The sequence below is a fragment of the Rhinolophus sinicus genome, chromosome 2 (assembly GCF_057876585.1).
Source record: "Rhinolophus sinicus isolate RSI-liver-muscle chromosome 2, RSI-T2T, whole genome shotgun sequence".
Taxonomy (NCBI): Eukaryota; Metazoa; Chordata; class Mammalia; order Chiroptera; family Rhinolophidae; genus Rhinolophus; species Rhinolophus sinicus.
This window is the reverse complement of record NC_142502.1, coordinates 107691957-107717749: the sequence shown is the minus strand read 5'-3', so window position 1 is coordinate 107717749 and position 25793 is coordinate 107691957. Positions and strand designations below refer to the sequence as shown.

The window sequence follows — 25793 nt, the reverse complement described above, 5'->3', positions numbered from 1 at the left end:
TGAGTAAAACCAAACGGAGACTGGCTCAAGGATAGAAATAGCCATTCTACCGTGTTTCCCCGAAAATAAGACCTAGCCAGACCATCAGCTCTAATGCATTTTTATTTGACTTATAGTAAAATAAGACTGGGTCTTATATTAACTGTAGCTCCAAAAAACGCATTAGAGCTGATGGTCTGGGTCTAGCTAGATCTTATTTTCAGGGAAACACGGTAATATTTCATATCCAAATATGGCCCCTCAAATACAGTGTCAACAAATGCAGTTACACATGCTTCTATTCTCATGTCCCCAAGATTTTTATAAATATACTATAATACAATTGGTGAAAACAGTTTTTCAAGAAATAAGTCAGTACTAAATCGTCCACTTCTCATCTTGCACAAAACTACCCATTTGTCAGGAGTTTGTTGTAGAAATGTTTTCTGCATGTCAAGGATGTAATAGTGGACCCTGTGAGTGCACAGATGCTGGATCTCCTAGACCTCACCTATAGGCGACATCAGGACATCAAGCAGAAGTTTGTACCCCCAGCACTTAAGCACCTAAACTGGCCTATCACTGAATATAAGCAGTAATTACATGAGGCAACTGCTCTAGCTGGAGCTAAAAGTGCCTGATGATCCAAAGTTATTTTCCTGCTTGAATCAAGTAATTCATGAAAATTTAAATACTTTGCCCTTACCAGCTAAATCATTCACAATTGGCTCACAATGAAACCACACAATCTCTCTCCATGAACTTTCCTTTTCCTTACTTTTCAAGATACACTCCCAGTTTAAAAATGCAAGAAGTAATTTGCTTTAGGAACAAATTTACTGAGTGGCAACCATCCACACAGGAAGAAATTGGGGAGGCTGGAAATAAATTACAGACATTCAAATTCGTCATACGGTTCAAAGAGGCGCCTAGATTTCCTAAGAGTCTCATTCTAGAGTCAAAAACAGGACACTGAAGTATGAAAAGATGGCACACGAGACTCCTCCACCAAAATCCCAAAATGATGTTTAGGTTCAGGTCCAGTCAATTCAAAAATCATAATGTCTGAAGATGAGGGGAACAAATTTCACCTTCCGGGCACCCTAGAACCCTCCAGCTCCAGATAAGATTAATCTACTTCTTCAATGGTGGGGCCTGTGGCAGCCTGTCCAGGCATATACCCTGTTCCACGGGCAGGCCCAGAGTATCCTTCCTGGTAGAGTTTTGTGATGACTGGGTTACACACTTGCTCCAATTCCTTTCTCTTATGATCAAACTCATCTTTCTCAGCCAGTTGATTGGTCTCCAGCCACGAAAGGACCTCACTGCATTTATCCAGTATTTTCTTTTTATCAGTCTCACTAATCTTACCCTTTAAACCTTCATCACTCACAGCACTCTTCATGTTAAAAGCATAGGATTCTAAGGCATTTTTTGCAGCAATTTTCTCTCTCTGAACTTCGTCTTCAGCTTTATAGTTCTCAGCATCCAAAACCATGCGCTCGATCTCCTCCTTGCTCAGGCGGCCCTTGTCGTTGGTGATGGTGATCTTGTTGGCCTTGCCCGTGCTCTTGTCCATGGCCGTGACGTTCAGGATGCCATTGGCGTCGATGTCAAAGGTCACCTCGATCTGGGGCACGCCCCTGGGGGCCGGTGGGATGCCACTCAGGTCGAAGCGCCCCAGCAGGTTGTTGTCCTTGGTCATGGCCCGCTCGCCCTCGTACACCTGGATCAGCACCCCGGGCTGGTTGTCTGAGTAGGTGGTGAAGATCTGCGTCTGCTTGGTGGGGATGGTGGAGTTGCGCTTGATCAGGGCGGTCATCACGCCGCCGGCCGTCTCCAGCCCCAGCGACAGGGGAGCCACGTCCAGCAGCAGCAGGTCCTGTACCTTTTCAGACTTGTCCCCCATCAGGATGGCTGCCTGTACTGCAGCCCCGTAGGCCACTGCCTCATCAGGGTTGATGCTCTTGTTAAGTTCTCGGCCATTAAAGTAGTCCTGCAGCAGCCTCTGAACCTTAGGTATGCGGGTGGAACCCCCCACTAAAACCATGTCATGGATTTTAGCCTTATCCATCTTGGCGTCCCGAAGAGCCTTCTCGACAGGCTCCAGAGTGCCCCTAAACAGGTCTGCACACAACTCTTCAAACCGGGCTCTGGTAATAGATGTGTAGAAGTCAATTCCTTCATAAAGTGAATCAATTTCCAGGTTGGCCTGCGTGCTGGACGACAGGGTCCTCTTGGCCCTCTCGCAGGCGGTGCGCAGCCGCCTCACGGCTCGCTTGTTCTCGCTGATGTCCTTCTTGTGCTTCCTCTTGAACTCCTCCACGAAGTGGCTCACCAGCCTGTTGTCAAAGTCCTCCCCTCCCAGGTGGGTGTCCCCAGCTGTGGCCTTTACCTCAAAAATCCCATCATCTATGGTCAGGATGGAAACATCAAATGTGCCTCCACCCAGATCAAAGATCAGGACATGTCGCTCTCCCTGACCTGCTTTATCTAAACCATAGGCAATGGCAGCAGCTGTGGGTTCGTTGATAATTCTTAGCACATTAAGACCCGCAATTACACCTGCATCCTTGGTGGCCTGGCGTTGAGAGTCATTGAAATAGGCTGGCACAGTGATCACAGCATTGGTGACAGGGTGGCCCAAGAAAGCCTCAGCAGTCTCCTTCATCTTAGTCAGTACCATAGAAGAGATTTCCTCAGGGTAGAAAGCTTTTTTCTCTCCTTTGTAGGACACCAATACCTTCGGCTTACCTCCTTCGTTGACTACTTGAAAAGGCCAAAGTTTCATATCTGATTGCACTACAGGATCATTAAATTTTCTGCCAATCAGGCGTTTGGCATCAAAGACAGTGTTCTGGGGATTCATGGCCACCTGGTTCTTGGCCGCATCCCCGATGAGCCGCTCGGTGTCGGTGAAGGCCACGTAGCTGGGGGTGGTGCGGTTGCCCTGGTCGTTGGCGATGATCTCCACCTTGCCGTGCTGGAACACCCCCACGCACGAGTAGGTGGTGCCCAGGTCGATGCCAATGGCTATTCCCTTGGCAGCAGCCATGTTTTTCCGAGGCCTATTGAGAAAAAAATGAGATAAAGTCTTGGCAGAGTAATTTTTATTTTATTATTACTTAAAACTTTAAAAAATTTATTTTAAGGGTGTTTTTCCAGGACCCATCAGCTTCAAGTCAAGCAGTTGTTTCAATCTAGTTGTGGAGGGCACAGCTCACACTGACCCATGTGGGCATCGAACCAGCAACCCTGGTGTTATAAACATCCCACTCTAACCAACTGATCTAATTGCTGCCCCTATTTTATTATTTTTAATCGTGGTAAAACATGAATAACATACAATTTACCATTTTAAGTGTACAGTTCACTAGTAAGTCCATTTACATTGTTGTCCAACCAATCTCCAGAACTCTTTATATTGCAAAACTGAAATTCTATGCCCATTAAACAACTCTCCGTTCCCCCCTCTCACCAGCCCCTGGAAACCACCACTCTACTATTTATGATTTCAACTACCCTGGGTAGCTCATATTAGTGGAATTACACACTGTTTTTCTTTTTGTGACGGGATTATTTCACTTAGCATAATATCAAAGCTCACCTATATTATAGTACGTGTCTAATTTTCCTTCCCTTTTAAGACTGAATAATATTCCAATGTGTATCCACATTTTATTCACTCATTCCCTCCATGGACACTTGGTCTGCTTGTACCTCATGGCTATTGTCAACAATGCTGCCATTGTTGACTTGGTGTACAAGTATCCTTGTGGTGTACAAGTATCTCTTCCTAGTAATGCTTCCATGGTTTTTCCACAGGTAGACAAAAGTAGTCTTAACCACCTGGAAGTGGATGTAACTGTTTCAGTTCTCACAGCTCCTGACTCAAATGTCCTGTCCTATGTCTGTGATACTTTTTATTGTGACATTGTACCTGTCTCTTGCTGAACTAAGATTATTTTACCTTCTGGTCTCTGCACAAGCCAATCTCCACACTTGGATTAGCTGCCTTCTGGGGCTTCTTTACCTTCTATCAAGAATTTGGTGTACCAGAAGAATTTGGCTGCCAGAAATCCACTCAAGCCCTCACAAGTTTTCTCAGGTGAGGTGGTAGGCTCCAGGCAGTCTCTTTGTCTAACCTACCCAATAAAATCCTGTTATGTGGAGACAGTAAGAGATCGGCTGCTCCACCTCTTTCCAATCCCATCCACCTTGAAGTCCTCAAATAATCCCACTTCACTGATTAGGCAACACTCCATACCTCAAACTTGAACTAGAGATCCTTGCAGCACTTTCTCAAACTAGGACCTGCCAGTCTTGCCTATTCCCACACCACTGTAATCAACCCTCCAGATTCACCTATTCTCCCGCCGTCTTCGTTCCAGTTTGGTAACGTTGTCGGTGGGGATCCCTCAACATCCACACAGCGCAACCGGTATCCCCCCCACCCCCCACCCGCCCGTCCTACAACTTTGAGCCGGCCCCTGTGCTTGCATCCAGATTCCACACTGGCCGTGAGGTCAGAGGCTGCATTTCCATTGTAACGCGACTAAGGGAACCGGCGTCACCACCGTCGCCCCCGCCCCCTTCCTAGCTTCACCAGGAGAGCGACCGCGTACGCGCGGACCAAAGGCCCCTCCCACCCCCACATCCGCCCGACCCTCCCCCGCGCAGCAAGTTCCAGCAAAACCCCGAGAGTACTGGAAGGGGCGGCACCCAGGACTCTGATTGGCCCGAGGCGGCCTGGGGGGCAGGACGCAAGGAGAACCCGCTGGAAGGTTCCGGGCCAGGCGTCCCCGCCGAGCTCGGTGATTGGGTGGAGCGCGGAGAGGGGGGGGTCGAGGAGGAATTACAAATGCAGAGCCGCGGGCCGCGGAGAAGCAGCGAGCCTGTGGAGAGGAGGTGCTTCTCGCGGCGTTGTCCCGGTTGCCTGAGCGCGGCTCCCACAGACCCAGTGCCTCCGCGGACGAGCCCCTGCGTGTCGGGCTTTCGGTTTCCGGCCTCGGAGAGGACCGAGCTTCTGGTCGCGGACCCCGGCCACCGTTGACCAGGCCCGAACCTCAGCGCGGCGCGAGAGAGCGGGACACCGGCATGGCGAAAAGCACGGCCATCGGCATCGACCTGGGCACCACCTACTCGTGCGTGGGGGTGTTCCAGCACGGCAAGGTGGAGATCATCGCCAACGACCAGGGCAACCGCACCACCCCCAGCTACGTGGCCTTCACCGACACCGAGCGGCTCATCGGGGATGCGGCCAAGAACCAGGTGGCGCTGAACCCGCAGAACACCGTGTTCGACGCCAAGCGGCTGATCGGCCGCAAGTTCGGCGACCCGGTGGTGCAGTCGGACATGAAGCACTGGCCTTTCCAGGTGATCAGCGACGGCGACAAGCCCAAGGTGCAGGTGAGCTACAAGGGGGAGACCAAGGCGTTCTACCCCGAGGAGATCTCGTCCATGGTGCTGACCAAGATGAAGGAGATCGCCGAGGCGTACCTGGGCTACCCGGTGACCAACGCGGTGGTCACCGTGCCGGCCTACTTCAACGACTCGCAGCGCCAGGCCACCAAGGATGCGGGGGTGATCGCGGGGCTGAACGTGCTGAGGATCATCAACGAGCCCACGGCGGCCGCCATCGCCTACGGCCTGGACCGGACGGGCAAGGGGGAGCGCAACGTGCTCATCTTCGACCTGGGCGGGGGCACCTTCGACGTGTCCATCCTGACGATCGACGACGGCATCTTCGAGGTGAAGGCCACCGCCGGGGACACCCACCTGGGAGGGGAGGACTTTGACAACAGGCTGGTGAGCCACTTCGTGGAGGAGTTCAAGAGGAAGCACAAGAAGGACATCAGCCAGAACAAGCGAGCCGTGAGGCGGCTGCGCACCGCCTGCGAGAGGGCCAAGAGGACCCTGTCGTCCAGCACGCAGGCCAGCCTGGAGATCGACTCCCTGTTCGAGGGCATCGACTTCTACACGTCCATCACCAGGGCCCGGTTCGAGGAGCTGTGCTCGGACCTGTTCCGTGGCACCCTGGAGCCGGTGGAGAAGGCCCTGCGTGACGCCAAGCTGGACAAGGCCCAGATCCACGACCTGGTCCTGGTGGGGGGCTCCACCCGCATCCCCAAGGTGCAGAAGCTGCTGCAGGACTTCTTCAACGGGCGCGACCTCAACAAGAGCATCAACCCGGACGAAGCGGTAGCCTACGGGGCGGCGGTGCAGGCAGCCATCCTGATGGGGGACAAGTCTGAGAACGTGCAGGACCTGCTGCTGCTGGACGTGGCTCCCCTGTCGCTGGGGCTGGAGACGGCCGGCGGCGTGATGACCGCCCTGATCAAGCGCAACTCCACCATCCCCACCAAGCAGACGCAGATCTTCACCACCTACTCAGACAACCAGCCCGGGGTGCTGATCCAGGTGTACGAGGGCGAGCGGGCCATGACCAAGGACAACAACCTGCTGGGGCGCTTCGACCTGAGTGGCATCCCACCGGCCCCCAGGGGCGTGCCCCAGATCGAGGTGACCTTTGACATCGACGCCAATGGCATCCTGAACGTCACGGCCATGGACAAGAGCACGGGCAAGGCCAACAAGATCACCATCACCAACGACAAGGGCCGCCTGAGCAAGGAGGAGATCGAGCGCATGGTGCAGGACGCGGAGAAGTACAAAGCCGAGGACGAGGTCCAGCGCGAGAGGGTGGCTGCCAAGAACGCCTTGGAGTCCTACGCCTTCAACATGAAGAGCGCTGTGGAGGATGAGGGGCTCAAGGGCAAGATCAGCGAGGCGGACAGGAAGAAGGTGCTGGACAAGTGCCAGGAGGTGATTTCCTGGCTGGACGCCAACACCCTAGCGGAGAAGGAGGAGTTTGAGCACAAGAGGAAGGAGCTGGAGCAGGTGTGTAACCCCATCATCAGCGGACTGTACCAGGGGGCGGGTGGCCCCGGGGCCGGTGGCTTTGGGGCCCAGGCCCCCAAGGGGGGCTCTGGGTCAGGCCCCACCATTGAGGAGGTCGATTAGGAGGCCTTTCCCAGATTGCTCACGTTTGTTGTGGAGACAGATGAGATTCAACACTGCATTGTGCGATATTTGCCTCTCATCTGCTCTCAACTTTGCAACTTGTTTGAGAAGTCAACCAGCGTGTTGGTGAGGTTGTGAATGTGCTTTTTTTTTATTCTTCAGTTGAGTTTATATTGCCATCTTTAGCCCTTTTTTAATTTTTTTTATTTTTTGTAATACTCATACCAACTCAAAGTCTTTTTTTTTTTAACCAACTTCTACTTGAAAGAAAATAAACTCAAAAGAAGTCGAGTGATGTCGTGTCCGTCTCTGTTTCAGTTTGTGTTCCTCATGATGTCTAAGATGGAATGGTAATTTGCCTCTTAGGTACTGTAAGAGATCTGGGGAAGTAAGGCTATTACTGCATTGTGATCCCTTTCTCTTAGGCAAAGGGTATCCTTAGGACGTAAAAAAAATATCCTGCTTATTTGCAGTGGGTTGGGTTTGTCGGTCCAGAACAAGTAAGGGCCACTGGCATGGAGGCCTCAAGGTGGATGAGGGGGTCAAACCTTGTAAGGGTGGCCTCAAAAGGGACTTGGGGATGGGGATGTTCCTGGAGAAGCAGGCAAAAGAGAGGCAGTTAGATGGGAAGGTCATGGCTGTTCGTCTGTGTAAGTACACCCCATATACCAAAGCCCTGATACTTGATCGGGGTTCAACATGAAAGGGAAGGTGAGGCCTGACTTAGAAGTGAGGAGGTAGATGTGGGACGAGCACTGGCTTCCCGACGTTTGCACAAGCGTATTAGCGGCCCTGATCCCTACTTCTATTTTAAATGAGTGTTTGGCTCACGCCCCAGCTTATAGTTCTCATTTATGACAGGATGCTAAGATAGAAATGCCACCTTTAGAGCATTCGGGAAGTGCCCGCAGTGAGTGCCTTTGGGAGGTGTCATTGAGAGTTTGGTGCCCCAGCAGAAGGACCCCAATGTTATAGGGCTCTTATGTGCCAGGCACTGTCCTGGGGCCTTTTACGTGTTTATTAACCCTCATTCCACTACGCTGAGTTTAGGTAGTGTTTGACTTTCACAGGTGAACAAATGGGGAGCTTAAAAAGTACTGGCTTAAGTAAAATTACTTAAAGGTTGAAAATAAGCTCCAGTTCAGCAAAGATGTTGAACCTGGATTCCATGTCAGGTTTTACAGGTTTTTGCCGTGCTGCCCAAGTCCACAAGGATTGTTTATGCATGCCTCCTTCTGGATTAAGTTTCTACCCTAGGTTTTACAGTCCGTACCACTTTTACCTTTACTCCGTTCAGTCCTAAACAGTTATGTCAGATAAGCAATAGGATTGATGACAAAGGTTTAGTCTTACCTGTTAATTTAAAACAGAGGGAAGGAAGCTGCAGCCCTGTACTGGGAAGACCTACTGCAGGCTTCCTTCCCTCGCCCTTCCTGCTGGCATCCTAGAAGTAATCTCCTCCACAGCCTGCTTGTTGGAAAAGGCCTAGCACAATCCCCAAAGCTTGGGGGAGTGAGCCCCTCTAAAACTCAATTGCATCTGGGGGTTACAAAGATGTTTTACAACTAAGTTGAGGTCATGGTTGCACAACGTTGTGAACGTACTGGGTACCACTGAATTGTACACTTTAAAATGGTTATTTTCTGCCCTGTGAATTTCACTTCAACAGCAAAAACAGTAAAAGGAAAAGTCTTCTATCAACATTCTATAAAAGCACTTGGTGAACTTATGTGTACCTCAAAGCCCACCAGCCCTTTCACTAAATACTTGGCTTTGAAGAAAATCCAGTATTCAGGAAATGGCGCATACAGGTAGACCTTGCCATGGAGAAGTTCCCAAATGGAGGTCTGAGACGCTTAGGCCTCCAGGGCAGCTTGTGAAAGCACACTTAACCAGCACGGTAGTTGAGCTGTAGCACTGTGGACTCTAGCCACCACATTAAATCAATGTTCCTGGGGATATGTATTTGCTACAGGACCCTTAGAGATGCAGGAGCATTTGTGACTGCCATGTGCAGATAATAGTGGCTCTTGGGGGTAGGGGAGGAAGTGGCAGGGGATGTGCAGGGTGGGTGGAACAGGGTGGAGATTGGCAAGGACCTCCCAATACCTTTGATGAGAGACAGAGCTTAGGAAAAGCTCCTGAAATAACCTTGGAGGAAATAAAGAGTTCCTATGGCTAGATCAGTCAAGGTTATTGAGTAGGTGTTTTATTAAGAAGTCAACATACAATGTTATTACCTGCATACCGTCGCACAGAGCACTTTGAAAATAACCACTTTGTAAGCTCAAGGAGGTCAGGCTGAGAGAATTGTGGAATTAGCGAAGAAAGTGAAGTGCCATCCCTGGAGGAAGCCATTTTTGGGTAGCAAAAGGAACTACTTTGGGGGAGCGGACGTGCCCAGAGGAAAAATTAGCTGTAGGTGGGGAAACAATTTTTAAAATGCGGTATCTAACCGGATTCCAATCTCACCTCCTATCTCCCCATGCCAGCCCTCAGAAGGCAGGCTGCTATGGTGAAGCGACTGTAACCGGTATCATAAGCATTCTGAACCCAAGATACTGCTTCACTGGTAACACATATACTTAGTCTTATTCCTGGTGTTGAACAGGGTTCTGTCCTCCAAGTTGCTGAAAAAGACAGCCAGTGTGAGAGACGTGGGTAGGGGCGTGGCTTTTGGTTAAAACACGAGACTGGGTTATTTCAGGTGAAGCAGACATTGGCAAGTCCTAAGGGCGGGGGGCGGCGGGGGGGACGAAACTTACGGTACGAATAACGGTAACTATCATCATCCTTCACTCTAATCGAGCACCCTAAATCAGTCCTCTGGGGTCACCCCTAAGGTATCCGGTGCAGTTCAGTGGGACACAGCAACCCCAACCAGCCGGTCGCCCTCTCCAAGCATCGCTCCTTAAAAAGACTCGGACAGCGGAGCAAGTTCCTGGCGCGGAGGTGCACCGGCGCCACCCCGCCGGTCCCGGTAGGGACAAGTCAAGAACCAGAGGAGAGGGCACGACCCACGGGGAAGGAGTCGGGGGTCGGCCCACTCAGGTCGGGAAGACGAAGGAGTCCAGAAGAGCGAATCACTCCCCGGTGTCTTCAACCTGCTTACCCCTCCAAATGTCCCCACGGGAACTAGAGCCGGGCAGTGAGGCGGCGGGGGAGAGAAGTCGGCAGGCTCCCCCCGAGCCGTTGCGCGTTCCCAGCCCGCTGCGCGCTCGCCTGGGGCTGTGGGGACCTTCCCTTCTCGCTTCTGGTCACCCAATTCCTCCGGCTTAGTTGTATGAGTTACCAAAGTTTCCAGTGTTTGCGTCTGTTAGATTAAGAAATTCTAAAGGTCTCTCGATCTATTCTTCCTCCATTAACCCCGTTTTGAAAAAAACAATAGCAAAACAGCGGCACCGGGCAGGCACCTGCGCGGCCAGCTCCGCGGTGAGGCCCGGCGCTTGGCGGCCCCGTCCCCCCCCCTCCCCCCCTCCCCCCCTCCCCCCCCCCCCCCGCCGAATCTCGCCGGCTCAGCTCCTCCCCCTCCTTGGGGCGGTTCGGGCACTTTCTGGAGTTTTCTGGGCTCGGTGGCCGTGACTGACTGCTGGATTACTCCTCAACGAACAGACTCCTGCCCAAGTGTCCCTACCGCCCAAGCCTGCCCTAGAACACCAAGCTTAGTCACGGCTCTGCATTAAATTTCCGGAAGATTCTGTGAACCACGTACGCCTTCCATAGTAACACCTCTCGCTCCCTTCCCTTCCCCGCCCCCTCGTCCCCCAGTCCTTTCCCCTGTTTCCCACCCAGCAGCCTGGTGTGAAGGGAGTGGGAAGCCAGTCTGGGAGAAGCTGGAAGGTTGGGAGCTTGTGGGGATGTGGTTGCGAGAAGCAGCAGCAGGAGGGGAGTCCCTGGCTGGTCACGTGCCCCCACGGTGTCCCTAAGGCGTGCACAGACTCGATACTCACTCTTCACTCCCTTCTTTTGTGGCCACTTTAGAGGACGAAAGGATGCTTGTGCGAGTGGGGGAGGAGTCCAAGACAGGGAGTACGAGGACCCGCAGGTTCAATGTCTGGGTCTCTAACTAGCTGAGTGACCAGACCAAGCCGCGGAAGCTGCCTGAGCCTTTGCGCTCCTCTTTGAAAGTGAAACGGTTTGGCCCTAATGCCCCTGCCTAGACACCTTAAGATAGTTTCTACAATACGTGGAAAATGATGCCATCGTCCCCAGGCTTTTAAGCACCTCAATAAGAATGATTGATTGAGAGATCAGACCTGAGAGTGTGGGACCCAAAGAAAATGGAGAAGGTAGCTACTTTTGAGCACTACCGTCACAGGCAGTGCACTAAGCGCATATAATCCTGTTAATACTTATGGCTAGCTTCCTATGACACTCTTAATTCTATTTTAGAGATAGAGACTTGTGTAAATTAGTTAACTTCCAAGTATCTCATCATTAAAAAAGAAAATTAAAAACAACAACCAAAAAAACCTCAGCATGGAAGTACAGTCCACATGCAAATCCACGTTTTCCTTTCGCAGGTTTTTTTTTCCATGCTGCTGGAAATCTGTAGGGTTCCCAAGTCATTGACGCCTTTGCCATTTGGTTGTTAATAATGCCTGGCTCTGGGTTTTGTGGAAGAAAAAGGGCCACACGCTAAACCTGACAAACTCAAAGGAGGCCCACATGGCAGGCCCTACAAACTCAGACTGAAATTAACCACACAGAAGGCCTGAACATAAAGATTTCTAACTAAAAGTGGGTCATAGTCTTTACTCACATCCTTGGCCTGTAACTTCCTTGACAAAGGTGAATCTTTACCTTAAGTGAGACTTGTCTATTGTCTTTTTGCATCTAAGATAACATACCCTTGGAATGTCAGAGTAATCCTCTTTTCCAGACCCTTCAGGGCACAACCCACCACACCAAAGCAGGAGACCACAGAACCCCTCATTGTTATCTTGTTCCTCGAACACCATCTCTAGGTGCTGTGCCAACTATTAACTACCGTGTACCCACCAATGTAAAGAAGTGTCTCTCCATTTTACTTTTGATCCAATCTCAGAGATTTCCCCAATTTGCTTTTTCCCACCGCCTTAATCTACCACCAATGGATTTCTTGTAATCCTCCTTAGGACTGCTCCTTTGATTCTAATGTAGAAAATAAATTGCAAAATTGCCATTCTCCACAGCATTTTCTTCATCTGTTAAGATTTTGCCTCCTGGCAATTGTTGTCAGTTCGGCTCAAATAAACTCTAATTAAACTTCTGTAGAGGTTTGGATTTTTCTTATGTTGACATTTACTTGGTACAGTTGGCAGTATTCCAAAGAAGCCCAGCCAGGACCACCCTGAGGACCTAGATTCTTATTTGGTGCTAGGTACCAGCAGGGGCCCATTGTACCCCACTGGCTCTCTTGCTTCGAATTGGGTGAACTTAGATGAGTTTTTCTTGGAATTCTGGACATCCCTGTTTTAAGGTAGGAGGCCCTGACTTTATTTGAGCTGTTTAAAAAAATCCTTGAGGTGGCATTAAAGGTTAAGCATGAGATAACCCAGGCTAAGGACAAGAGTTGAGATAACTTAGACAGGAGAAAAGAACAATAGTGGCTGGTTTTTTCATTTCTGCTTTTCACCTGCAATTGCTTACTGTGAGTCTGAACAAAACCTTTTGCTGGATAAATTAGAATTTGAACTTGTTCAGCTCCAAAGATAAGGGGCATTTACTCACTCCAGCTCAAATTTTGGGTATTCTTATGTGACTAAGAATCTATGTGGAGGGTGGCCAGATGGTTCAGTTGGTAGGAGCATGTGCTCTCAACCACAAGGTTGCCGGTTCAACTCCCACCGATAGTGGGCTGCGCCCCCTGCAACTAACAGCAGTGACTGGACCTGGAGCTGAGCTGTGCCCTCCACAACTAAGATTGAAAGGACAACAACTTGAGTTGGATGGAGCTGATGAGTCCTTGGAAGAACACACTACTGTTCCCCAATAAAAAGTCCTGGAAATACACACTGTTCCCCAATAAAGTCCTGTTCCTCTTCCCCAATAAAATCTTTAAAAAAAAAAAAAAAGAATCTATGTGGAGGTGTTTGAGGGTACTCCTCAAATGGCCAGTGACCCCACAGGGAATTCCAAAACAACTGTAATTAAATAATGGACTCGTCTGGGGACGTGCACATAAAGGCTGGTTACCTAGCGCTCCGAGTCCTCACGGTTGTACTAGACAGCCACGGAGAGAAACTGAGATGGGGAGAGAAACCAACACATGTAAGAGAATTGAAGCTCAGGAGGTGACAGCCTTTTGGAGCTCAACCTATGAGCAGCACACTTCACTCCATGACACAATACCACTAGAAAATCGTTCAGATTCTGCAGATCTCAAAAGAAAACTAAAATGAATGTGGAAAATGGTGAAAAAATGGTTTTAAAAGATTATATGAGACGAAACTAGTCTTGAGACTGAACGTTTGTTATAGGACATTCCAATACAACTTTAGGCTTTTTTCAATACAGACATTGGCAAGATTAAGTCAGCCACTCCTATTAAAATAACTAATGATAATACTTTGCCTCTACCTAATATTTGCCAATGTCCTTTCAGTCCTGATGCACTAGCTGGAATTAGCCCATTATACAAGATTACATTTTAAAAGGGGGGCCTTATAACTCCAAATGCAAGCCCCTGTAATTCTCCTATCCTTCCAACGAAGAAACCCAGTGGGAAAGGATGGAGATTTGCACAGGAACTCAGAGCTATAAATGAAAATAACCTGTGCTTCCAAATCCTAATGTTAGCTATTCCTGAATATACTGCCAATATTTTTCAGTGAGAGATTTATGTAGTACCTTTTCCAGCATTCCTGGGGTGGGGGGGAATGACAGGAAATACCTCTTTGCTTTTCTACCTGGAAAGATCAGTTTACTCCGACAGTGATGTCTCCGGTGTACCCAGAGAGTCCCACCTACTTCTCTCAGATACTAAAAGCTGATCTGAATGTTGAATTTCCTAGAAATTCTACTCTAATCCAATATATAGATGATTTACCCTTATGCACTAAGATACATTAGATTCCCAAGAGAACACAATTTACCTATTACAATAGCTAGCCATAAAGAACATAGGGTCTCAAAGAACAAGCTTTGATTCTGTTTATCCCAGGTAAAATACCTTGGTTATCTAATATCTAAAGATAGGCTAGTAATGAACCCTGAAAGACTTCGAGGAATAATATCCTTTCCTGTTCCAAGAACAAAACCAGCTTAGAGGGTTCCTGGGTCTGACTGCATGCTGTCACAATTAGATTCCAAACTTTTCATTAAGGCCCAATCTATATATATCTTATTAAAATCAGATCAATCTGATCCAAGTCAGTGGAACTTCAAAGGGAAACCAGCTGAAGAAGCTCTAGAGTCTAGACAATTCAACTCAGTAGTTAAAGGGCTCCCTCCCTGCATGACAGCCATCTCTGCTACAGTTTTGTTATGCAAACAAACAGCAGAGAGTTATAGGCATTCCTTTATTTATGTTACTCATTCTGTTGAATCTCCACTGAACGCTCATCACATTCAACGCTTCTGTTGGTCGACTGGCTTCTTATGAAGCACTCTTGCTTTCTGTGCCTAATATTACTTTAAGTCGATGTAACAGTCTTAACCCAACAACTTTATTACCCTCTTTACAGGATGAAGACATGCACAATTGTGTGCTGCTTACTGACCACCTTCTTGATTCTAGGAATGGTTTACAGGAAACCTTATTGATACTGCTGACTCTTATCTGAAAGATGAACAGGGATATTACCAAGCTGGATATGCAATAACTTCCATGGTGAACATAAATTAAAGGTTCTTTTCTCATTTACCTGATTAAGAGCTGCCCAACAAGCTGAATTAATTGTTCTGACAGGAGCTTGTCAATGAGCCAACGATCAAATAGCCAGTATTTACACTGATAGTTGCTATAGCTTTGGTGTAGCTCACAACTTCGAAATGTTATAGACGCAGTGAGGCTTCTTAACTTCCTCAGGGCAGCCCATAAAACATGGAAAACAGGTTGCAGAATTTAAATTAGATGTCATACAGCAACCGAAACAATTGGCAATTATCAAAATTCCAGGACATTCTAAAGCCACCACCATGGAAGCAAAGGAAAATAATTTACCTAATGCTGCAGTTAAACCAATATCAATAAGCAGCCAAATTATCCAGACCTGCGAATGTTTCTTCTCCCTATTAAATCATAAAAGATTCTCTTTTACAGTTCCAGTGGATAGCTACTGAAGAAGAAAAGAGAATATGATAACGAAAAGGGGGAACCTTTGACCCAAACGGATATAGCTTAGACCTAATCTTACCTATAGGGGCTCAATGACCTATTTTTTTTTAAATTAAATTTATTGGGGTGACAATTGTTAATAAAATTACATAGATTTCAGGTGTACAATTCTGTATTACATCATCTATAAATCCCATTGTGTGTTCATCACCCAGAGTCAGTTCTCCTTCCATCACCATATATTCGATCCCCCTTCCCTCATCTCCCACCCCCCGCCCCCCTTACCCTCTGGCAACCACTAAACTATTGTCTGTGTCTATGAGTTTCTGTTTCTCATTTGTTTGTCTTGTTCTTTTGTTGTTTTTGGTTTATATATCACATATCAGTGAAATCACATGGTTCTCTGCTTTTTCTGTCTGACTTGTTTCGCTCAGCATTACTCTCTCAAGATCCATCCATGTTGTCACAAACGTTCCTATATCATCTTTTCTTACCGCCGAATAGTATTCCATTGTGTATATATACCACAACTTCTTTATCCATTCATCTATCGAAGGACATTTTGGTTGTTTCCATGTCTTGGCCACAGTAAACAAAGCTGCAAAGAACATTGGAGCACACGTGTCTTTATCTCTAAATGTTTTCAGATTTTTTGGGTAGATACCCAGGAGAGGGATTGCTGGGTCATATGGAAATTCTATTCGTAATTCTTTGAGGAACCTCCACACTGCCTTCCATAACGGCTGCACCAGTCAATGACCTATTTTTAACATGTACATGAGCTAACACATTGGGGTCTTAGAAAGACGATTTCATGGAGTAAAGAATATAGTTGGAAACCTTCCCCTACTGTAGCGCATAAAGTGTATAGCAGATGTTCTAGTTGTCTAAAATATAACCTTGGAAAAATCACTCCATGGGTCCCAAAGATATTTCCCACTTCCCTTAGGTCCATTTGAGGTATGGCAATTGGATTTTTTCGAAATGCCACCATCTCAAGGATACAAGTATTTTATATGCATTAATCATGATTTGTATGTTGTGTCACTGGGTTGAGACATTCCCTTGCAGGAGAGCAAGAGCCTTAATGGTAGGTAAGTTATTATTTAAAAAAATAAAATCCCCCATTGGGGAATTCTCTGTGAGTTACATAGTGACCGAAGGACTCATTTCACTGGGCCAATAATGCAATCTATTTGTAATATTTGGCCTATTTTATGGCATTTTCATTGTGCTTATCACCCCAGTCCTCTGGATTGGTGGAATGTACAAATTTAAAACTTCACTAGGTAAATTTTCAAAGCTTTTAATCTCCCTTGGCCAAAAGGTCTCCTTAGTGTTTCTCAACCTGAGATATTCCTTTTGGTAAACACAGCCTTTCTCCTCATTAATCATAGTTCACCCTACGCGAAGGGACATATGAACCAACCTTACTAAGACATTCTATATTATTATCAAGGACTTACCAACCAGCTTCAAGAAATTGATAAATTAGTAACTGTTTCACTTCAGTGTGCTCCTGGGAGATGAAGATTTCAAAGTCCATGACTCACAACCAGGAGATTTAGATTTTATCCATTGGATAAGACGTCAATTAAACACTCTCCAACTTTGTTGGAAGGGACTTATCAGTGGACATGAGAGACTCCTCGAGGATGAGATACCACTGACATTTGGGGTAGACAGCTATCCCAAGACATCAAGAATGGCTGTATACCTACATAATTGATATTGAACTTAATCATTTGTTTGTCTTTATCTGCCTGCTAATAACATTAGTCATATTGATAATTGTTCTGTAGGCTTTTCTTAAACACTTACGTAGCCCAGCTGTTGATAATCGCTGAAGGTATATGAAATAACTTTTATATTGTCAATAATACTATTTTTATGGTTTTGAATTTAGAAGGAATATTATTGTAGAAGGAAGAAAAGAGATGTGTATGTATTTTTTAGAGAAGTTAAAAGGAAGTATTTTGTCCTAGTAAGTTGATTATTTCTGAATGAGGAAAAGGAGGCAAACTGAGGACAAACTGAAGTTGAGGAAGGCTAGTGGAAAAAAATATTGAGAAAGAAATTTTATATAAATATTAGAACCCAACTATGCTTACCCCTTAACTCAGCAAAGACCACTAACTATATTAATTCATATAAAAGCTGATGTGGATGTATTTAAAAACTGGCCCTCTATAATGGCTGCTGAGGCACAGAAATTTATGAAACTTTTAAAAAAATTTTTATCGGGGAATATTGGGGAACAGTGTGGCTCCCAGACTGGCTTCCCACTCCCTTCACACCAGGCTGCTGGGTGGGAAACAGGGGAAAGGACTGGGGGACGAGGGGGCGGGGAAGGGAAGGGAGCGAGAGGTGTTACTATGGAAGGCGTACGTGGTTCACAGAATCTTCCGGAAATTTAATGCAGAGCCGTGACTAAGCTTGGTGTTCTAGGGCAGGCTTGGGCGGTAGGGACACTTGGGCAGGAGTCTGTTCGTTGAGGAGTAATCCAGCAGTCAGTCACGGCCACCGAGCCCAGAAAACTCCAGAAAGTGCCCGAACCGCCCCAAGGAGGGGGAGGAGCTGAGCCGGCGAGACTCGGCGGGGGGGGGGGGGGGAGGGGGGGAGGGGGGGGAGGGGGGGAGGGGGGGAGGGGGGGAGGGGGGGGGGACGGGGCCGCCAAGCGCCGGGCCTCACCGCGGAGCTGGCCGCGCAGGTGCCTGCCCGGTGCCGCTGTTTTGCTATTGTTTTTTTCAAAACGGGGTTAATGGAGGAAGAATAGATCGAGAGACCTTTAGAATTTCTTAATCTAACAGACGCAAACACTGGAAACTTTGGTAACTCATACAACTAAGCCGGAGGAATTGGGTGACCAGAAGCGAGAAGGGAAGGTCCCCACAGCCCCAGGCGAGCGCGCAGCGGGCTGGGAACGCGCAACGGCTCGGGGGGAGCCTGCCGACTTCTCTCCCCCGCCGCCTCACTGCCCGGCTCTAGTTCCCGTGGGGACATTTGGAGGGGTAAGCAGGTTGAAGACACCGGGGAGTGATTCGCTCTTCTGGACTCCTTCGTCTTCCCGACCTGAGTGGGCCGACCCCCGACTCCTTCCCCGTGGGTCGTGCCCTCTCCTCTGGTTCTTGACTTGTCCCTACCGGGACCGGCGGGGTGGCGCCGGTGCACCTCCGCGCCAGGAACTTGCTCCGCTGTCCGAGTCTTTTTAAGGAGCGATGCTTGGAGAGGGCGACCGGCTGGTTGGGGTTGCTGTGTCCCACTGAACTGCACCGGATACCTTAGGGGTGACCCCAGAGGACTGATTTAGGGTGCTCGATTAGAGTGAAGGATGATGATAGTTACCGTTATTCGTACCGTAAGTTTCGTCCCCCCCGCCGCCCCCCGCCCTTAGGACTTGCCAATGTCTGCTTCACCTGAAATAACCCAGTCTCGTGTTTTAACCAAAAGCCACGCCCCTACCCACGTCTCTCACACTGGCTGTCTTTTTCAGCAACTTGGAGGACAGAACCCTGTTCAACACCAGGAATAAGACTAAGTATATGTGTTACCAGTGAAGCAGTATCTTGGGTTCAGAATGCTTATGATACCGGTTACAGTCGCTTCACCATAGCAGCCTGCCTTCTGAGGGCTGGCATGGGGAGATAGGAGGTGAGATTGGAATCCGGTTAGATACCGCATTTTAAAAATTGTTTCCCCACCTACAGCTAATTTTTCCTCTGGGCACGTCCGCTCCCCCAAAGTAGTTCCTTTTGCTACCCAAAAATGGCTTCCTCCAGGGATGGCACTTCACTTTCTTCGCTAATTCCACAATTCTCTCAGCCTGACCTCCTTGAGCTTACAAAGTGGTTATTTTCAAAGTGCTCTGTGCGACGGTATGCAGGTAATAACATTGTATGTTGACTTCTTAATAAAACACCTACTCAATAACCTTGACTGATCTAGCCATAGGAACTCTTTATTTCCTCCAAGGTTATTTCAGGAGCTTTTCCTAAGCTCTGTCTCTCATCAAAGGTATTGGGAGGTCCTTGCCAATCTCCACCCTGTTCCACCCACCCTGCACATCCCCTGCCACTTCCTCCCCTACCCCCAAGAGCCACTATTATCTGCACATGGCAGTCACAAATGCTCCTGCATCTCTAAGGGTCCTGTAGCAAATACATATCCCCAGGAACATTGATTTAATGTGGTGGCTAGAGTCCACAGTGCTACAGCTCAACTACCGTGCTGGTTAAGTGTGCTTTCACAAGCTGCCCTGGAGGCCTAAGCGTCTCAGACCTCCATTTGGGAACTTCTCCATGGCAAGGTCTACCTGTATGCGCCATTTCCTGAATACTGGATTTTCTTCAAAGCCAAGTATTTAGTGAAAGGGCTGGTGGGCTTTGAGGTACACATAAGTTCACCAAGTGCTTTTATAGAATGTTGATAGAAGACTTTTCCTTTTACTGTTTTTGCTGTTGAAGTGAAATTCACAGGGCAGAAAATAACCATTTTAAAGTGTACAATTCAGTGGTACCCAGTACGTTCACAACGTTGTGCAACCATGACCTCAACTTAGTTGTAAAACATCTTTGTAACCCCCAGATGCAATTGAGTTTTAGAGGGGCTCACTCCCCCAAGCTTTGGGGATTGTGCTAGGCCTTTTCCAACAAGCAGGCTGTGGAGGAGATTACTTCTAGGATGCCAGCAGGAAGGGCGAGGGAAGGAAGCCTGCAGTAGGTCTTCCCAGTACAGGGCTGCAGCTTCCTTCCCTCTGTTTTAAATTAACAGGTAAGACTAAACCTTTGTCATCAATCCTATTGCTTATCTGACATAACTGTTTAGGACTGAACGGAGTAAAGGTAAAAGTGGTACGGACTGTAAAACCTAGGGTAGAAACTTAATCCAGAAGGAGGCATGCATAAACAATCCTTGTGGACTTGGGCAGCACGGCAAAAACCTGTAAAACCTGACATGGAATCCAGGTTCAACATCTTTGCTGAACTGGAGCTTATTTTCAACCTTTAAGTAATTTTACTTAAGCCAGTACTTTTTAAGCTCCCCATTTGTTCACCTGTGAAAGTCAAACACTACCTAAACTCAGCGTAGTGGAATGAGGGTTAATAAACACGTAAAAGGCCCCAGGACAGTGCCTGGCACATAAGAGCCCTATAACATTGGGGTCCTTCTGCTGGGGCACCAAACTCTCAATGACACCTCCCAAAGGCACTCACTGCGGGCACTTCCCGAATGCTCTAAAGGTGGCATTTCTATCTTAGCATCCTGTCATAAATGAGAACTATAAGCTGGGGCGTGAGCCAAACACTCATTTAAAATAGAAGTAGGGATCAGGGCCGCTAATACGCTTGTGCAAACGTCGGGAAGCCAGTGCTCGTCCCACATCTACCTCCTCACTTCTAAGTCAGGCCTCACCTTCCCTTTCATGTTGAACCCCGATCAAGTATCAGGGCTTTGGTATATGGGGTGTACTTACACAGACGAACAGCCATGACCTTCCCATCTAACTGCCTCTCTTTTGCCTGCTTCTCCAGGAACATCCCCATCCCCAAGTCCCTTTTGAGGCCACCCTTACAAGGTTTGACCCCCTCATCCACCTTGAGGCCTCCATGCCAGTGGCCCTTACTTGTTCTGGACCGACAAACCCAACCCACTGCAAATAAGCAGGATATTTTTTTTACGTCCTAAGGATACCCTTTGCCTAAGAGAAAGGGATCACAATGCAGTAATAGCCTTACTTCCCCAGATCTCTTACAGTACCTAAGAGGCAAATTACCATTCCATCTTAGACATCATGAGGAACACAAACTGAAACAGAGACGGACACGACATCACTCGACTTCTTTTGAGTTTATTTTCTTTCAAGTAGAAGTTGGTTAAAAAAAAAAAGACTTTGAGTTGGTATGAGTATTACAAAAAATAAAAAAAATTAAAAAAGGGCTAAAGATGGCAATATAAACTCAACTGAAGAATAAAAAAAAAGCACATTCACAACCTCACCAACACGCTGGTTGACTTCTCAAACAAGTTGCAAAGTTGAGAGCAGATGAGAGGCAAATATCGCACAATGCAGTGTTGAATCTCATCTGTCTCCACAACAAACGTGAGCAATCTGGGAAAGGCCTCCTAATCGACCTCCTCAATGGTGGGGCCTGACCCAGAGCCCCCCTTGGGGGCCTGGGCCCCAAAGCCACCGGCCCCGGGGCCACCCGCCCCCTGGTACAGTCCGCTGATGATGGGGTTACACACCTGCTCCAGCTCCTTCCTCTTGTGCTCAAACTCCTCCTTCTCCGCTAGGGTGTTGGCGTCCAGCCAGGAAATCACCTCCTGGCACTTGTCCAGCACCTTCTTCCTGTCCGCCTCGCTGATCTTGCCCTTGAGCCCCTCATCCTCCACAGCGCTCTTCATGTTGAAGGCGTAGGACTCCAAGGCGTTCTTGGCAGCCACCCTCTCGCGCTGGACCTCGTCCTCGGCTTTGTACTTCTCCGCGTCCTGCACCATGCGCTCGATCTCCTCCTTGCTCAGGCGGCCCTTGTCGTTGGTGATGGTGATCTTGTTGGCCTTGCCCGTGCTCTTGTCCATGGCCGTGACGTTCAGGATGCCATTGGCGTCGATGTCAAAGGTCACCTCGATCTGGGGCACGCCCCTGGGGGCCGGTGGGATGCCACTCAGGTCGAAGCGCCCCAGCAGGTTGTTGTCCTTGGTCATGGCCCGCTCGCCCTCGTACACCTGGATCAGCACCCCGGGCTGGTTGTCTGAGTAGGTGGTGAAGATCTGCGTCTGCTTGGTGGGGATGGTGGAGTTGCGCTTGATCAGGGCGGTCATCACGCCGCCGGCCGTCTCCAGCCCCAGCGACAGGGGAGCCACGTCCAGCAGCAGCAGGTCCTGCACGTTCTCAGACTTGTCCCCCATCAGGATGGCTGCCTGCACCGCCGCCCCGTAGGCTACCGCTTCGTCCGGGTTGATGCTCTTGTTGAGGTCGCGCCCGTTGAAGAAGTCCTGCAGCAGCTTCTGCACCTTGGGGATGCGGGTGGAGCCCCCCACCAGGACCAGGTCGTGGATCTGGGCCTTGTCCAGCTTGGCGTCACGCAGGGCCTTCTCCACCGGCTCCAGGGTGCCACGGAACAGGTCCGAGCACAGCTCCTCGAACCGGGCCCTGGTGATGGACGTGTAGAAGTCGATGCCCTCGAACAGGGAGTCGATCTCCAGGCTGGCCTGCGTGCTGGACGACAGGGTCCTCTTGGCCCTCTCGCAGGCGGTGCGCAGCCGCCTCACGGCTCGCTTGTTCTGGCTGATGTCCTTCTTGTGCTTCCTCTTGAACTCCTCCACGAAGTGGCTCACCAGCCTGTTGTCAAAGTCCTCCCCTCCCAGGTGGGTGTCCCCGGCGGTGGCCTTCACCTCGAAGATGCCGTCGTCGATCGTCAGGATGGACACGTCGAAGGTGCCCCCGCCCAGGTCGAAGATGAGCACGTTGCGCTCCCCCTTGCCCGTCCGGTCCAGGCCGTAGGCGATGGCGGCCGCCGTGGGCTCGTTGATGATCCTCAGCACGTTCAGCCCCGCGATCACCCCCGCATCCTTGGTGGCCTGGCGCTGCGAGTCGTTGAAGTAGGCCGGCACGGTGACCACCGCGTTGGTCACCGGGTAGCCCAGGTACGCCTCGGCGATCTCCTTCATCTTGGTCAGCACCATGGACGAGATCTCCTCGGGGTAGAACGCCTTGGTCTCCCCCTTGTAGCTCACCTGCACCTTGGGCTTGTCGCCGTCGCTGATCACCTGGAAAGGCCAGTGCTTCATGTCCGACTGCACCACCGGGTCGCCGAACTTGCGGCCGATCAGCCGCTTGGCGTCGAACACGGTGTTCTGCGGGTTCAGCGCCACCTGGTTCTTGGCCGCATCCCCGATGAGCCGCTCGGTGTCGGTGAAGGCCACGTAGCTGGGGGTGGTGCGGTTGCCCTGGTCGTTGGCGATGATCTCCACCTTGCCGTGCTGGAACACCCCCACGCACGAGTAGGTGGTGCCCAGGTCGATGCCGATGGCCGTGCTTTTCGCCATGCCGGTGTCCCGCTCTCTCGCGCCGCGCTGAGGTTCGGGCCTGGTCAACGGTGGCCGGGGTCCGCGACCAGAAGCTCGGTCCTCTCCGAGGCCGGAAACCGAAAGCCCGACACGCAGGGGCTCGTCCGCGGAGGCACTGGGTCTGTGGGAGCCGCGCTCAGGCACCCGGGACAACGCCGCGAGAAGCACCTCCTCTCCACAGGCTCGCTGCTTCTCCGCGGCCCGCGGCTCTGCATTTGTAATTCCTCCTCGACCCCCCCTCTCCGCGCTCCACCCAATCACCGAGCTCGGCGGGGACGCCTGGCCCGGAACCTTCCAGCGGGTTCTCCTTGCGTCCTGCCCCCCAGGCCGCCTCGGGCCAATCAGAGTCCTGGGTGCCGCCCCTCCCAGAACTCTCCAGATCCTTGTCGTCTTTTCGCGAGAACACCGGAGTCCTAAGGGGTGGGGCCCCACAGCCGCGCTGGGAAGGGTGGGCGTTCCCTCCGTTTGCCCGCTTCGGGCCGGTACCGGGGCCAGCTGTCCAGTTGATACTGTCCGGAAGGGTCAGCTCTTGGCTTGTACGAACTGTAGGGCGGTGAGAGGCTGGTGGGCCTCAAATTAGTTTGGTGGTTTAAGGTAGGAAAGTTACCAGAAGTTTTCTAAGAGGGTGGGGTATGTGTAGGCAAAGACACTGTGATTGGACTTTGGCGCTTGACGGACGGGGCCGCGTTCCTGTCGCCCCCGAAGGATTCCTTTGGCCCTGGCTGCCGGAGGATTGCCAAAGCCATCGGCGGCGTTTCCCAATTTAAAAATGGGAAGTAGGAGGACAGAGATAATGCATTATAGTTTTTGACATAGTTTTTCACCTACACGGATGGACTGTCTGGGGATAGGGGAATCTGAATTTTCAAAAGAAAAGCAATCAGGTAAACAGGCGGTTCTTAAACTGGACAAGGTGCTCGTCCCAGGAGAAGGAACGTGCGTTGTTCAGGGGCGGGGATACAAAAGGGTCCGGCTGGGTCCGGGGCGCCCCTGCGCTTGGTGCTGGACTCTGGCGGCGTGAGGAAGAAACAGTTTTCCGTAGAACTTGTCTTTACCGCCTCTGGGGCTTCCCCCTTTCACTCATCCTTCCCAGCCCGGGGTGCGGGCTGTTAAGACAGAGGAATTGTAATGGTGGCACTAAATCTTCTATTTTGACATTCGGATCTCTGGTATAATTTGATTTAACAAGTGTAAGTTAGCTGGGGGCTTTTTGAAAGCTCTTTTTCTTTCCTTTGCTTCCTTTCCACCAACTGTTGATGGTTCTGCTTCCTACACATTTACTATGCATACTAGTTTTACTGTTTCTATTTACTTCTGCCTAGTGCTGGCCCTGTGACTTGGGAAATGTTTTGTATCTGTATGGGATCCACTCGTGACTCTAATTTAAATCTACATAACATATGCAAAGGCAGTGATAACCTGCTTAACTGCACCTCCTTCCCCGCCCTCCCCCCCCCCCCCCCCCAAAGCCCAACTCATTAGAAAGTTCCACTGCAGGCTGAAGAAATGTACATCCTGAGTAGAAAATATAAAACTTGAGATGAAACAAAGACTCGGGGCGGTAGTTTCCCACAGATTCTATTCAGCTGAACCTTTTCTTTCTTTAATTAATCTTCCTTCTGTATTTCTACCTGACTCATGAATTCTTTCATGGCCGGTGAGCGAGCAGCCACAACACGAGCCACTCCCGTCTCTCCCATCTGCCTTCACGATTTCTGTTTCAGCCTCGGGGTGTGGGGTAGGTCCAGGGTTAGCCTCAGAGCCCCGAATTTGGTCTTCTGCCCGGTCACTGCAGCCCCTAGCCTCTCCATTGTTTTAAAATTAATGTAATGGGGTGTGCGTCTGCCAGCGAGGGGCAGGGAAAGTCCTGTCCTCTAACTGCATCACACGGCACAGCTGGTTGGTTGGCAGGCGGCCCGTTTTAAGCAAACTGGTCAGGAATTGTGCTGTAATCTGGGAGTGGCTGGCCTGACGCAGGCCCTAGTTCCCACTCCTCTAAAACTCAGGGTATTGGTGGTGCAATTTATTCACCCACTGAATTATTTCACCCTAGGTTCCAGTTTACTGCGCGTTACCCTCGCTCCTGTTTTAAAGACAAGCGCATTTGGTCATTTATTTTGGCCTTTTTTTCTTCATCCTTTGTGGGGATGCAAGACCCCTTGGTAGGTGCCTGAATTGAAAATGTGAGGGACGTTAAAACAAAAGTAGGGGATTCACAACCCACCGGAAAATAGACTCGTTGCTATACCCAGCTGTCTTGAGCACAGAAAACATAAGAGCACACATGGGAGGAGACAGTTTTTGATAAAGGGAAGGAACACTTTTGAACACTTTGTTCAATGTGCGTTTTTTTACACACACACATCAAAACACCTCTTCTGGACCGCAAAGGCGTTCAGTTGTTTGTAACTTGCTCAGACTGATCTAAGCTGATGTTACAAAAAGGTTGCGTGTCTGTGTG

General features: G+C 49.5%; 3 protein-coding genes across 4 annotated transcripts; 1 reads left to right on the top strand and 2 right to left on the bottom strand.

Annotated features, from left to right (window-relative positions):
• Positions 1-797: 797 nt before the first annotated feature.
• LOC109436789 (heat shock 70 kDa protein 1-like) lies at positions 798-4438 on the bottom strand. Of its 2 annotated transcripts, none has more exons than XM_019715600.3 (2): positions 4345-4438; positions 798-3047 (listed from the first exon to the last, which is right to left on the bottom strand). In XM_019715600.3, exon 2 carries the CDS (start codon positions 3032-3034, stop codon positions 1109-1111), a length of 1926 nt encoding a protein of 641 aa, XP_019571159.1. In that variant the 5' UTR covers positions 3035-3047; positions 4345-4438; the 3' UTR covers positions 798-1108. The 2 variants fall into 2 exon arrangements, with proteins under 2 accessions (XP_019571159.1, XP_074188810.1); XM_074332709.2 differs by lacking the exon at positions 4345-4438 and adding an exon at positions 3950-4266.
• Positions 4439-4873: 435 nt separating this feature from the next.
• Positions 4874-7293, top strand: LOC109436735 (heat shock 70 kDa protein 1). Its single transcript, XM_074332711.2, has one exon. It carries the CDS (start codon positions 5077-5079, stop codon positions 7000-7002), a length of 1926 nt encoding a protein of 641 aa, XP_074188812.1. The 5' UTR covers positions 4874-5076; the 3' UTR covers positions 7003-7293.
• Positions 7294-21094: 13801 nt separating this feature from the next.
• Positions 21095-23643, bottom strand: LOC141571611 (heat shock 70 kDa protein 1). Its single transcript, XM_074332712.2, has one exon. It carries the CDS (start codon positions 23309-23311, stop codon positions 21386-21388), a length of 1926 nt encoding a protein of 641 aa, XP_074188813.1. The 5' UTR covers positions 23312-23643; the 3' UTR covers positions 21095-21385.
• Between the last annotated feature and the right edge of the window lie 2150 nt (positions 23644-25793).